The sequence below is a fragment of the Physcomitrium patens genome, chromosome 8, assembly GCF_059467195.1.
Source record: "Physcomitrium patens ecotype Gransden chromosome 8, ASM5946719v1, whole genome shotgun sequence".
NCBI lineage: Eukaryota > Viridiplantae > Streptophyta > Bryopsida > Funariales > Funariaceae > Physcomitrium > Physcomitrium patens.
The window spans coordinates 8,938,243-8,953,440 of record NC_143417.1 but is presented as its reverse complement, the minus strand read 5'-3'; the positions used below and the strand labels follow the sequence as shown (position 1 = coordinate 8,953,440).

At 31.1% G+C, this 15,198-nt stretch overlaps 1 protein-coding gene across 3 annotated transcripts; it reads left to right on the top strand.

Annotated features, from left to right (window-relative positions):
• Positions 1 to 6,324: 6,324 nt before the first annotated feature.
• On the top strand, positions 6,325 to 12,512 carry LOC112286053 (transcription initiation factor IIA large subunit). 3 transcript variants are annotated; one of them, XM_024527580.3, is made up of 12 exons: positions 6,325 to 6,552; positions 8,150 to 8,526; positions 8,940 to 9,116; positions 9,301 to 9,441; positions 9,875 to 9,935; positions 10,186 to 10,262; positions 10,407 to 10,538; positions 10,770 to 10,952; positions 11,115 to 11,148; positions 11,330 to 11,496; positions 11,746 to 11,829; positions 12,196 to 12,512. In XM_024527580.3, exons 2-12 carry the CDS (start codon positions 8,374 to 8,376, stop codon positions 12,217 to 12,219), a joined length of 1,233 nt encoding a protein of 410 aa, XP_024383348.1. In that variant the 5' UTR covers positions 6,325 to 6,552; positions 8,150 to 8,373; the 3' UTR covers positions 12,220 to 12,512. The 3 variants fall into 3 exon arrangements, with proteins under 3 accessions (XP_024383348.1, XP_024383349.1, XP_024383350.1); XM_024527581.3 differs by having other exon boundaries at positions 6,325 to 6,566; XM_024527582.3 differs by lacking the exon at positions 6,325 to 6,552 and adding an exon at positions 6,559 to 7,147.
• The last annotated feature ends 2,686 nt before the right edge of the window (positions 12,513 to 15,198 follow it).

Genomic DNA, 15,198 nt, shown 5'->3' with positions numbered 1-15,198 from the left:
AATCCAAAATATCAATCAAAGACCAAACACATTGACATTCAACATCACTTTATAAAAGAGAAGATTGAAATGGAAGTAATTGATATGAAGTACTATACAACAAAAGATATGTTTCTTGATTTGTTGACAAAGGCATTAGTAAAGAATAAATATCATATGTTGACAAAAGCAATATGATTAAAAGCCTTTAATTAATAGCAAAATAAGAGTGTTAAATAAGTCAGTAAAATTAAAAGTAGAATAAGTTATATTATAAAAAATATTATTTTAGATAAATTGTTATTGGTCAAAGAATTAATTTTTAATATATAAGAAGGCTAAGAGATAAGATAGATGAATAAACAAAAGATTTTAAGGATATAAAAAATATGCTAAAGGTAATTTTATATACAAGATAAGATATTAATAGATAGTCTTGATAGAATATTGAATAGATGTATTCATTTAAGGAGGAAAGTTGTCTATTAGAACAACAGCCACTACCTATAAGTAATGGATGTTGAAAGTGAGAGTTATCTTATTTCATACTCTCTTTGTGAGCAACTTTGCTGATGCTATATGTTATGACTTCAAAATTCTTTTTATTAAATATGACAAGTATTATTATATCAATCACAGTTAATATCAATCTTTGTTAATTATAAGTCTCAAATTCTTTGAAAAAAGTATTAGATTAAATTGAATAATAAATACTTTTGTATATCTAAACTTTCTTATTTAGAAATTAATATCTTATTATTTAAATCTATAAAAAAAAATCTAAATTAAATTGATAGAATAAAATTAATTCAAAAATATTAACAATAATAATAAATAAATAAATATGATTAATATATATAATTTTTTAAATATTATTTCAAAAAATATTCTTATAAGATATTTGATGTCTTTTATCAAAAAAAATGGTTTATATATATATATATATATATATATATATATAGAGAGAGAGAGAGAGGTTCTAAATATAATTTTATCAAAATAAAAGTAAATTTAGAAGACTTTATTAGGCTATTTAAAGATAATAATTTATAAAATATTATTTATATAGATTAAATTATTTTTAAATAATAATATTCTTGAAATAATAATAATAATAATAATAATAATAATAAGTTATCTTTTATATAATTAGAAATATTCTTTTATAGTTATTTTAAATTTTAAAATATCTTTAAATAATATTATAAGTTTATTTTGATATATTTAAAAATTCTCTTAAAGATGCCAAATTTAATCAAGTTCTTTAAAAAGATAAATTACACCATATTATATTATATGTCTTTTTTTAATTGGATGCTTAAAAATTTTATATAAAATTTTAAACATTAATAAAAAATTAAGATATAAGCATATGTATTTTTAATTATATGATTTTAAATGTATCAATATATTTAATATAGATTATGTTTAATATTAAAATCCTAAAGTTTTATGTATATAAAAATAAAATAAAAGTAAAATTATATATGTATACAATATTTTAGTTTGTACTTAAATTATAATTTTGATTTTTTAATATATAAATTATATAATTTTAAAAGATTCATCTTAATACTTGAATATATAGTATATTTGTCCTAAATATAAAAAGATCAAAATATTATACTTTCATAAATAATTTTCATAAATAATTTACAATTAGAAAAAAATTAAGTATTATTAAATAATAAGTTGAAATTATTTAGTAAACTTCTTAGATATTTGATTCAATATCATCAAATTACTTAACGCAAATTAATATTGGTACTTAATAATAAACAACCATAATTCAATTATATTCAACAATCAAAGTCAATAGTTAATTTTCTTAATGAATATCAATATACTTTTAGATTTTATTTACTAAATTAATATTTAAAATTTTATTAAAATTTTTAATAAAAATATTATATATATACTAAATTAATTAATTAATTTTATGGAATATTTTTAAATTATTTTTCTATAATTTTAATGCAGTAAATTATATTTTGTTTTATAAATAAGAATAAATAGAAGTATTTTTTAAAGTATAAAAATAATTTATAAAACATCGCCATTGATTACAATACATTGTAATTAAATTTTTCTACACTTCATGTATTAAATTACGTAATAATTTGGTTTCAAAAGTTGTGATATATTTTCCATAGATTTTTTGAAAATTTTAATTAATAATAAAATATTAAAATAAAATAAAAACTTAGATTACAAAAAAATATTATAAAAACAATTTTACTTATTTTATAAAAACTGTAAATAAACTACTTAATTTTTTCCAAATGTAGTTGCAACTATAACTAAGAAGTACAATTATAAAATAAATACATGTATAAAATTTGAGTTTGCATAACTTTAATAGAAATCACATGGTTGGATTCTAATAAAATATAATTATATAGAGGTTATATATTATCATCAAAAAATTGTTTTTGATATATTATATATTTATATTTAAAATTAAATGTTATATAAAAATAAAAATAAATCATAATTTCTAAAGTCTTATTTTTATGTAATAAAAGTTAGTTAAGTATTAAAATTTATTTAATATTAAATAAAAAAATTATACCAAAAATATACCTTAACAATTATTCTCTTATAGAAATTTTTTTTTCTTAATTTGGAATTTTTAGATATACTTGTGTATAGTTATATAAAAATCAAAATAATAAATAAACTAAAAAATGATATCACATAATTGAATTTCTAATTATCCTTATAAATTAATTTAAATATAATAAAAAAATTATATATATATTTTATAGAATTACGTCTCTTTTGGATTAAAAGGAATACTAAAAGAAAAAATCTGTCTTTAATCTAGAAAAAATCAACCTTCTATTTATTGAACAAAGATATTTATGTAAGTTACAAAAACAATAGAGAGAAAGAGAACTAAATCTTTTACTCCAAAAAAACTTCTAAAGGCGTTATGAAATATTAAATATATATATATATATATATATATATATATATATATATATATACTTAGTAATATTCTTTATAATCTTTAACTTTAAAATTGAAAAATTAAAAATTAAAAAATAACTCAATACCCATTTAGACTAATTTACAATCTAATGCAAAAACAAATTACATATGTTTGTCAAAATTATAAACTTATTTATATATATTTCAAGTCTTTTGTTGCCTCTTCAATTATTTGTATGAAGGAAAAAGGTATATGATTACAAAAATGTATAAATTATTGAAATCACTAATATTTTATAAAAATATATTTTTTTTAAACAAATTATCTATACTTTATTATAAGTAAATATAAAACTAAAGTTACATATAAAATATAAATTTATATATTTGTCTAAATTTAATTAATAAATAAAAAGATGATATTCTTTACGGTTTTAAATATGTGGAATTTTAATAATCTAAATATTTATAAGAAAATTTTTTATTAACCAATAAATAAATCAGATATTAATTTTTTGACTTAAAATAAAAAAATAAAAAAATAAAAAAGAAGAATTTTAAGAGTTTTTGTAACTACCCAATATGCATTGCAAATGTTTTTTTTAAAATTATTAATTTGTAAATATTTAAGCATGAATAATTTATAATAGCAGTTACAAATAGAACAGAAAACAATTTCGTGGATAGAACCATAAAAATATATTATATAAAATAACATCTAGTCTTTCTTATTTTAATATAATATTAGTGGTTTTTGTTTTTTTATTTTTTTCTTTGTAAAATTTGTATAAAAATTTAATTTTATGATGCCATTTTTTTTTTTTTTATAATACTTTGAACCTTATATGCAAGAATTAATTTTAGATTCTTTATTTGATATTATTCATTTAATATTTATTTGATTTTAAGCTATATCTTATTAGTACATTCTTTTGGCTAATTTTAATTATTTTTTGAATTTATTAGTCTATTACATTAATATTAAAATTAATCATCTAAAATTAATTATAATTTTAATTCTTAAAATTATAGCTTCTTAGTTCAATGAAAAATTATTAATTAATTATAAATTATATTATATATTTTATTTTATTTATTATTAAAAATTACTAATTATTTGTGTTATTTATTTATTTATTTGATGAAAGTAGTCTTTATCAAATATAATATTGGATTTTAATTTATTAAATAAATTATATATAAATTTTAAGAGCTATTTATATATATACTAATAGAAATTTATTTTTTATGGATATTTTTTTTAAAAAATATTTTAGATTAGTAGCTAAAAACAAATCTATCATTGCATTTATTAAGGATCAAGTTTTAGATTTTTCTCTTATTGTATTCTTTTTTTCAAGTTCTAAAATCCATATTATTTTTTCACTAATTTTTAAAATTTTATTTTACTTTGGTGTTAGTAAAAGCCAAATACATATCTTTTTGGTAAAAGGATTGAATTCTAATAAGAAAAATAGACCAAAAAAAATATTACATACACTTTTATGCAAAGAACATGCAAAGAACATTATATATGCAAAGAACATTTATTTGCAAAGAAGGTTACTTTTTTTACCTTATTATTTATAGAAACTATTGTATATTTTTATAATTATATGAATTTTTAAAATATTATGTGTAGAAATTTGTATCTTATATAAAGATAAAATAAAAAATATTATAGTTTAAGAAATAGAATTTGTAAATACTTTCTTACTTATTTTTATTAAAGTGCATTATTTTTTTGTTGCATTATATGTAAAACCTCATATTACATCTTATTGTTAAATTAAAATTTTTTAGTTGATAAGATTTAGAATATTTTGTTGTTCAATTTGTTATTTTTATTTTATTTTCATTAAATTACAAAGTCTATACCATCTTCATACTTTCATGTTATTTATATATTTACCACCACTCTGATTATAATCAAATTGGAAATTTTATTTCTTTTTTTTTTCATAATGAACTACAAAACATCCATATTTGATGTATATTTATATAAATATATATATATATATATATATATATATATATATATATATTCAATCAAGTGCAATTTTATTTTTAATTATTCCATTTTACAATTTTTTCCCGAATCATGAAAAAGGTGAAGATGATATTTTCGTATTTTAATTTCTAGATTTTTTGATTAACTTTCCACTGAAATCAATTAACACAAAATTAATCTAACCTAATTTTCTTGATTTCTAAAAAATTTAAACGACATGATATAATTAATTTCCTATATTTTGAAATACGAATTATATAAAAAAATATATTTTATGAATTTTCAAAATAAAAGCTAAGGTGATATTTAACAAATCTTACTACAAACGTTTCATTAAACAAAGAATATTGGAACATAAGACTATAAAAAAAAAATATTTTCAATTGATTTGATCAAATTCAGATTAAACTCGTTACTAATATCAAAACAATTAACATACATTATAATACAATTACAAAAAATATTTGAGGAATTTATTATAATGTAATATCATTACAAATACACACTTCACAATGTGCCAATTTCGCCATTTAATTTAATTCAGTTTCAGTAAAAAAGAAATAAAGAAATAAAGAAAAAGTTATTAATAATGATTCTATCTATGTGAAAAAACATATGGTACAATTAACATGAGTACTTATCAATAATGATTTTGTATTTTTTTTGAACTCAATAAAGAAAAAAACATATAATAATTGTACAACATTTTTATGGATATTTTATATACAGTTGATATACTTTTAGGATTATGCTTAAAAAAACACTTCAAACATAGATTGTATTTAAATGATTTGAAAATCTTAGATTTGGGTCAAATTCTACACTACCAATACAGAATGTTTTTTGCAACAAAGATCCTCTACACATTCATACATACACATTTACTTCACAAATCAAAAAGGCCTCTCAAGATGGGGGGGAGGGGTGTTACATCCATTCAAGTACAAATAGATGCCATACCAAACACCTCCCTATCACAAAGCACAAATGGCCACCAACTCATCTATCACTCGCATACACCTAAATAAGACTTATTCCTCAAAACAAAAATAACAAAAGAAAAAAAAAAATACCAACCAGAAAAAAAGTAAATGAAAAAGATAAAAGAAGAAGAAGAAGCATCGTCACAACATGGTCCCCTCTTCAAACTCAAGGTCTCCAGGGCCACCCCACTGATCCCTTCCAGCAAAGGCTACGTCGAAGTACAACTTACGATTGTTGTAATTTATACTCGTATCAAACCCCACTGTATACGATACTGTAGAAGGGCGGCGATGGATGCGAGGAGGGACGCTGACTGGGGGGCAGTGAACAGAAAGAGTTCATCCATCCATTGTGGCAGATGAGAGGTAGTATATAATGCAGGGGGCGAGAGAACAGGGGGGTTACCTGGCTTGCATTCGTGAGAATTAGAGCCAGCGGCTCCCGTTCCTCCTCGAAGTTTGCAGGGAAGGAAGGAAGGAAGGAAGGAAGGAAGGAAAGGAAGCCCTCTCTCTCTCTCCCGCTCTCCCTCTCGCACGGTCACTGCGGGAAGAAGAAGAAGAGGAAGAAGAAGATCCACTCACACCCACGACGATTCACTGACTGAACCCCACCGAAACACACTCTCACACATCCAGCGATTTGAGGTGATTTGGTGCTGGTACTGCTGTCTGTCTCGATTAAGCACTTCCTGCATTTATAGGGCCATTCTTTTTGAGTTTTGGGAAAACGAGGTGTGGAGAGGAAACCAGAGCGTGCGTGAGAGAGAGCGAGAGAGTGAGAGAGAGAGTATGTGTGTGTTTGTGTGCGGTGAAAGAAGGGGAGGGTGGTGTTGGTGGTGGGTTGTGCGAGGACGAGACTGGAACGTTTGTGTGTCGCAAGAGGTGGACGTTTAGGCAGCGGATGGAGTTGGGTTTCGTCTTGCGCGTTGGATTTGGGTGGCGGTGGTTGGCTTTTTTTAAAATTTAATTTAATTTAATTTAATTTTTTATTTTATTTTACCTTTTCATTTCCTTTCCTTCTTCTCTCGCTCTGGGTTATTTAAATTTCAAAATTCAAAATTAGCTGAGGTGAGTTTGGCGGCTGGTAGAGGAGGTGTAGTGAAGGGGAGCGGGAGGGTGTATTTTGAATGCATTGCATGGTCGGGAGCTTGGTCGAGTGATTGTTGTAGGTTTTGTGAAGAGGGTTTTAGGATTTTGAAGATGTCGGGGAAGGCTCAGGCGTTTGAGATTCCGGTTCTAGGTTAGTTTTCTTGTTAGCGGATGCTCTGTTTCGTACATTATTTGTGAGTGTTTTCTTTGTGAAGCGGGGCTTCGTTGGGTAACTATTGAGGTTTGTGATTAGGGTCGATTGGGGTAGATGTATGGTTCGATGCGTGTGCTTTTTTGTTTGAGTGGTAGGAACTTTTGTATGTGAGATTCTGTGTTGGAGCAGAATCACACGGTTTGGCTTTGCCTGCTATTTGCGCGTGATGCTCTGTTTCACGGGGAGTTGAGTTTAGCGGACGTCGCTAGAGTCGTAGATGTCATTATCCGCCAACAATGGATGGCTGCCCTGCATGAATTACCTCGTATGAAAGTCTCGTGAGGGTCGAGAATGATATGCGGGTGCGTGCTCTTTGTTTCTGCGATTGCTGATTACTAAGTCAATCATTCACTCGAATTCTGGTAGGTGCTTCCGGCGCCGCCAGTGCTGTCGTCAAGGAGTGAGTGTTGTTCGGACGAGGGAATTTTTATGGTCGCATTGAGTTTTCTTATTCTTTTGTGTGGTACTTGAATTGGAAGGTTAATAGAAATGGATGTGTATTCTGGTTATTTATTTTATTTTATTTTATTTATTTATTTTAGGAATCTAGTACTTGATAGTAAGAACGAACGAAAGAAGGGTGTCAATTTTTGATGGGTCGGAAGTCGATGAAACAGTAGTTAACTTGAAATGGGGTTGGTTGTCTCGTAACGGGATTCATTTGTAGAGGAACAAATGGTCATGGAACCATTGAGTTACACTTTAGGTCGTGCTTCATATTCAATCGCACATTAGGAACTAAAGAGATGATATCGCTCTAGCGTTTCTACTTCGTGTGCAATGTGAAGGCTGTCAAGTTATCATCGCTTTTCGACTTCTATTGAAATCCATGAAAAGGATTTCGGTGAGGAAGCAGTTTTGAGCCAAAAAAATGTTTTTGCTACTGAATGACATAATGGAGTATTCTAACATTCGTCACTGGCTTCATATCAATTGCAGATGCTGGGGGAGTCCATAACTTTACTTCCGAATATTTTTGTCTACTGATTATCTAATCACTTCTTAGCCTCAACCTTTCGGACAAAAGTACAAGAACTAGACCTACTCAGCCCAAGATAATTGTAGTTTTTCAAGTTGTCCGGCGGCATAATTTTGGTAGTGATTCTTGTAGTGCTAGGTTCTAAGGGCTGCGTATCTGAAACTTTGTACCAAACCTAAGCAAGATGTCGAACGCTAAGCAACAAGCGAAGGAGAAGGAAATGGCAATGAGTGTATCAAATGTTTATCTCCACGTTGTGGAAGATGTAATCAACAATGTACGCATTGACTTCCAGAGTGAAGGAGTAGATGATAATGTTCTCAACGAGCTTCAGTCGGTAAGAATTTTTCGTCATTTTCTTTAGGTTCCTTACACTTTTTTGTTATTGTTTTGGAGGTTTTTGATGTATAAAAATCTGGAGTCTGGGACTCACTTATTAGTGGTAGTGGGATGTCTGTACTTTGTATGCCTGCATTTCTGGGACTTGTCTTTTTCGCTACTCTAGTTTGTTGAAGCGGGAACTCTAATTAGTTGAGGTGTGGTTTTTGAATGTCATGTCCATTATAGTGGTATTTCTTTCTAAAATTTATTGACATGACGCTGGTGAACTGAAGAGTGGTTTATTGGATTTCCAACCCATTCTACTTGCAAAGCTCCTCAGCTCGTCTCATGTCGGAGATGAGTTTGGCAGTAGAGGGCATGGTGTTGCTTACTTGTGTTCAACTTTTTGATTCCTGTAAATGTGCTCAGCTTTGGGAGCTGAAGTTGGTGCAGTCAGGCGCAATTCAGGATCCTACTGCTCATGACCCTCTTGCAAACCCAGCAGCTAAACCTATACCTCAAACAGTAGCTACTCCAGTACTCGATTTGAATGGACCTTATGTGGCAGCTGAGGAATACGAGACTCCGCCTAATGACTTCCCTCGGGTATGGCTTTGTTGTCTTATCCATAACACTTTTTTAGTTTATGGCTCTGTATCTTGATAACGTGAGATAACTCACGGTATGAGTTGGGGAAGAACGATGTTAGTAGAGATCTGGGCTCCGCACAACCTTCAGTGGTATCCGGGAAATTTTAGCTTTGGCATGTAAAGATACGTTTCAATCGCAGGTGCCCGCATCAACTAGTTCCCGCGAGCCTGTGATGTTTCAGTACATGCCTCCAGGTCCCAGCGAGGAATCCCTGCAGATTGACCCTGGTCAGCAGCACCTTGCTCCTAGGATTGGAAACGGAACGCCAAGTTCATACATGGTACGTTGTATCATGTTAAGATTGTATTTTTCAGTTTGTTCGCTCGTAGAAAGGCTCACCCAGAGTACGCGAGTTGCGTTCGAGCATTTTTACACCAAATTATGAGGTGTAAGGGCAGTTTAGATCAGATTAGAATTGATGTTTTTTCTGTGGATGCTGGATCTTTGGAACTGGGTTTTCCACATGACGTTGTGACAAGAATATAGATTCTATTCTTTTCATCATTGTAATAGTTCTATCAATAGCATGTTTTTCAGAAGTTGTAAAGAATTTGACTTGAATTGTCATCGTTGACGTCTTAATGATCATAAAACCTGTAGGTTCAACATATACTTAGCCCGAAATTTTGTTATAGATATGGCTTATGTTTAGTCGTGTCAATTTAGAGTCCTTCTGACAGGCAGTTTTGTGAATCTGCGGGTGGTGGTCTCAGCAACAGCCAGCCTCTTGGATGAATCAAAAACATCGTGGAGTTGAACTCAATATGAATGAAAGTAAGTTCTGCGCCAGTAAAGGCGTCGAATGTAACTTGTATGTTTTTTCCCAGCTGAAGCCACCTATGTGCACTTTAATTTAGAAAACAATCAAGTTCAGCAGCTACAGTTCACTTATACTTGTGAAAGATCTAAGTTATGTTGAAGATACACACTATGTAAAATATATATTTTGGAATGTCTACAATATTGTGTACAACCAAGTGATCTTATTCATACATGGATCATTGATCGCTTTATCTTGCCGCAGCATATGAGGAAAGAGAAGGAGATACTGATACAGCACAAGCACCTGTTGCAGCGCCAGGCGCACCTCCTATTACCAAGGTACTGATGATACTTCTAGGTGCTTATTCTCTGTGTATCACATTCTGTCATGTTTGGAACAGTTTGGGGGTTACGGATTTTCTGTCTTACTATTTTGTATGGGACGTAGATGATAACCTCTGAAAGTGGTATGGATTGGAACAGGATTTTCTCACCATTTCTACAGGCAAGAGAAAACACGATGAAATTTCCTCTGGACAGTATTATATCCCTCAACGAGATGGTGCTGTAGATGATGAGCTGTCTACATCGATGGGTGAAACTTGTGAAAATGAGGTCAGTCCTATTGCGCTCCGCAAATGACACGATTATATTGATATCTTAAGTTGGTTTTGGCAGGTTATTGTGGATGTCTTACCATCATTATTTTGTTCTTCATTAACTTGCATGTTGTATCTGCGCTTGTTGAAATATGTTTTTGCATGATTTCAAAAGCGGCAAAACTTTTATAGGCTAGGTTTCTGGTGCTTCAGATTGGATATTAATCCTCGTGTTCACCCCGATCAGGGCCGGGAGGTGTTGGGAAACTGGCAGGCTGAGAGAAGCGTTGGTAGGAGTGAAGATTTACGGTTATGGTTGCAATACAGGCGAAGTGCAGATGCTGCAATTGAGCAGCTGATACACGCCAAACTGTTGCAGGGTTTGTCAGGTGTTGCGCAACTTGATGGTATTGACGACGAATATGATGATGTAGGTGTCTGACACTTGATTGTTTATCTTACTGGTTTTTGGAAGTCTAATTAGCAAGTTCTTGTCGGTTGTGTCGAATGAATTTAGATTCCCTCAGCTGTGATGAGGGCCATTCTTGCCTTGTGCTCAACAATACATTTGTGTTCTATGCTCTTATACCAGGCTGTCGCAGAGGACTACAATGAGCCTGAGGATGGTGAGAAACAGAACTGTTTTATTTGTGATTTACATCTGGCCAATATATCGCTCCAGTACAGTGGACATCTGAGACTGTTTGAAGCCAGTCTTGGTGGTCAGAATTAGTGTTTTGATGTGGCTGAAAGAGAATTGTGCCAGTGAGAAGAGAGCTCCCTGACGTTGAACCACATGTTTGACAGACCTTCCTGTGCCAGAAGCAAAGATTGCAGTAAACGCTGAGCCAACAGAGTCAGAGGGTTCTGAACCGCCACTATGTGAAGATGATGACGAAGATGATGTAGATGATGCAGATCGTGGAGATGACGAACCTGATACTAATCATTTAGTCCTTGCCCAGTTTGATAAGGTCAGTAGTCTATCCTGTTATTCGTGGCTGCCTGGGTAATTTTTTTGAATCTTGGGTCATTATCGGACGTCTGGTTTACGAATGTGAATCAGATGATTAGATCTTCTTCAGATGACACTTTATGGTTCAAGTAACGTGTCGATATATTTCGCCTGTTCGCTTAAGCTAACAATTCTTCAAAGTCAGCTTCTTTGATGTCTTGAATTCAGGCATATCTTTTAAATGCTTATAATGTTATATTATGAGCAGGTAACTAGGTCAAAGAACAAGTGGAAGTGTACTCTGAAGGATGGTATCATGCACCTGAATAATCGTGATATTCTATTTGTAAAGGTGAGTGCTGTGGACCATCACTCGTGAACCCTATGCTGCCGAGTAGGAACTGGTGTGCTCGAGCATAATCCTGCTTTTTTGCCTTCTTTAATTAGTCAATTGGTTATTTTGATATGCTGCTGTCAAAGTCGCACTATTGTAAAAGCATCGCATGTGCCGTCACTCTCAGATGATAATGTAATGGTTGTGATATCTGAAAGTACAATATATTAGCCATGAATAATTTCCATGAGATTTTCTACTCTGTATAAACGTCATTCTTAGAATCGTTCCGAGGGAATAGGTGGTCTCTTGCACAGTCAAAAGTTTAGAAAACGTTATCAGACCCATTGGTCTCTAATATGCCTTGTGCTCGTTTTCTGACAGGCAACTGGGGAGTTCGAATTTTGAGCAGTTTGATATTTTGATGGTTAATGGAAGTTGTCCCACTGCTCTGAGGGATTGTGATTGAAAAGGGCTTAAACGCCATAATTGGTGGGGCTGACACGACCTGAAATGAGGTGATTCGATTTTTTTCAATCTGTGTTACTTTTAGTTGGGATAAAGTTGAACTCGGATTCCAAACTTAATTTGCTCGACCAGCTGTATGCTACCTTTCCAGTGCTTTGACCAAGGAACACCTTGTGGTTTCGGATGTGAAAGCAACATCAATAGTATCCGGGGTCATACCCTAACTTAGTCAATGGCTCAGCCTGTCTCTGCATCCGCTTGTGCCCTCTGCGTTGACAAATGCCTTCTGTAGAATGATTCTTTGATTGTAGGACAGACTCCCCAAACTTAGAAGAAAGAACATGCTCTTAGGGGGTGTGATGAGGCTCTAATCTGCAATAGAAAACACCTTTGTGAATCAGTGCTTCAACACATTGAACCCCTGGGTCTTCCATATTGTGCGTTTGATTTGATCGGCGTCTCGAGCAGCTACGTACTAGTAAAATAACACATCAAACGAGCTCCGGATTCATAACACATCAGTTTCAAACGAGAGAATATCACATTTGTGGAGTTTGGGTTCCTTCATATAACGATGGTACGACAAGTCCCAAACAAAGCTATTTTACTAGTGGACTCCGTGACATGGCCAGATGCCACTCGGAGAATCACCGTTGGGCCCGTGACAGGGTTTCAGTGAATTTGCTATTTACTAGTCCAAAGTCACGTCGAGCCAACCCGGTTGTCTCTGGGGCGAGTGGTACCACTGATTCTCGAATGATTGCACCAGAAACAGTTGCCGCGGAGGACTCAGAATCCCAGGGAGATTGCAAGAGACAAATGCATCGAGATCGTTGAACCAACCCCGTAGACCCACACCGTGTGACCATTGCAGACCTCGGCGAGGCGTGTCGAACCAGTTGAAAGTTAAGGTAAAGCCTAGCTGTGACCGGCTGACCGTGAAGTCAGCTTAGCAGCAGTGCCCCCCACTTGAGTTAAGTTACGAAGAACACATTGTTTCATCTGGCGATACTCTTTCCCAGGCTGAACGCACCGCCCAGTCACACTCGGAGCCCTTCAAGCAACCCTGGCACCAGATCGAACTCGCCTCGGTGAGATTCTCGTCGATCTCCACCTCACATCTCCACTGCAACCATCTCCTGAACACGATTACAATCCTGACCCACCAGCAGCAACAGAGATGATCACCCTCGTGAATTCCTTGTCAAGCGACCAGACTTCACACGGACACTTCGCACAGCACCCGATTTCACCGAATCTATTGCAATTGGGCACATTCTTGTAGCCACCCCACAAACAATGCAGCAACAATACGATCCCACGGTGAGGAAGTAGCTGCTTGAATCGCTGTAAGACCACGTCGAGGTGGAAGCTACAACATGGATTGTTAGCTACTCCAGATTTCAAGCTCTAAAGCTGCACACATTGTAAGAACGCAATCGTTGCTCACTTTTTGTTGAGGTTTTGTTCTCTGTCTTTTTGGTTTTCAGTTGCAGAGCTAGGTACATCTACATGGTCCAATAGGGTGGCATTGGATTCTAATTCTCATGAAGCTTTGCCATGTGCAACGTAATAGAAAACGTTTTGAGGGTTTGGGGAGAGGTTCTATCAATAAGTCTGAGTTGGAGGTGATGTGGGGATGAGTTTTTGTTGACCCAATTGGTTCGAGGTCACGTTTTGGTATGGTTCAGAGTTAAAACTTGGTATTTTTTTAATGACTCACCTTCTAATGTTTGTAACGGAAGATGCATGCAGGATTCTGATGAAAATTCTGTGCTGATTTTGGATAGATAGGATTTGGTTTATTTTATGTTATCAATAAGAAAGAGAGGGAGAGTGCAACTTGATGGGTTTGTTGGATGTAAATCTTACACAATTCTTTGAATAGAAAATGTAGTGTCATGATAATTATGGATTTTGATTAAACTTCTTTGACAAAATAGAGATGGTGGTAAAATTATTTTAAAAAAACAAAAAAATATAAATATTATTATATATAATATAGAAATGTGAGCTATAACTTCACTCTACAAATATCAACTTTGCTCATATATTTTTTCAAATAATATTTACATTAATAACCTCTTTAAGATAGAAAGATGAATCAAAACTTCTTTATATTCTATGTATTGTTTTAAACAAAAGCTAGGTGAAATTATTATAATTTTTTGAATAGCATATTTGAAAGAAAAAATGAAGAAAGAATACAATTATCTTATGATAATATTTATAAATATATATTATTTTTTGCAATGAGAAGAAAGTTTTTATTATAAGTAAACATTAATCATATTTGTTCATATTATAATAAGATAATTATGGCTTATGATCTAATTTTTTGATATTCATTTAATCACATATTTTATAAATAAAATAAGGTGTATTACATCTATTATAATAAAGTCTATTATAGCAACATATTTAAAAGTATTTGGCTTTAATACCTCTAATATCTTAAAAAAAATTTAAAACAATTTTTGGTCTATTAATGTAAATTAGTAAATATAATTACATGAACATAGATTTGAACAAAATATCATATAGATGTGACTTTGATAAATTTTATTACAATTTTTTTATTTTAAATATTTTTATAAATATTTATTAAACTTTGATAATGTAAATATCTAATTTTATAATTAATTATTAATTAAATAAGTATTACTTCCAAGGCATCAATATGTAATTCTAAATTTAAAATTTTATTTGTTAATATCATATATTTGATGATAATTCTTTAAAAAAAATCTATGCAAGAACTTGAATCATTTAATTGTAAAAAATGTAGTATTCGATAATTTTTTTTTAAAGTTTTTTTTAAAATAAAATATAATATATTAAATTTAAGATTCAATTAATAATTAGATAACCTAAATTTTAGTTTTTTAGAATAAAATATATTTTATATTAATAGCATTT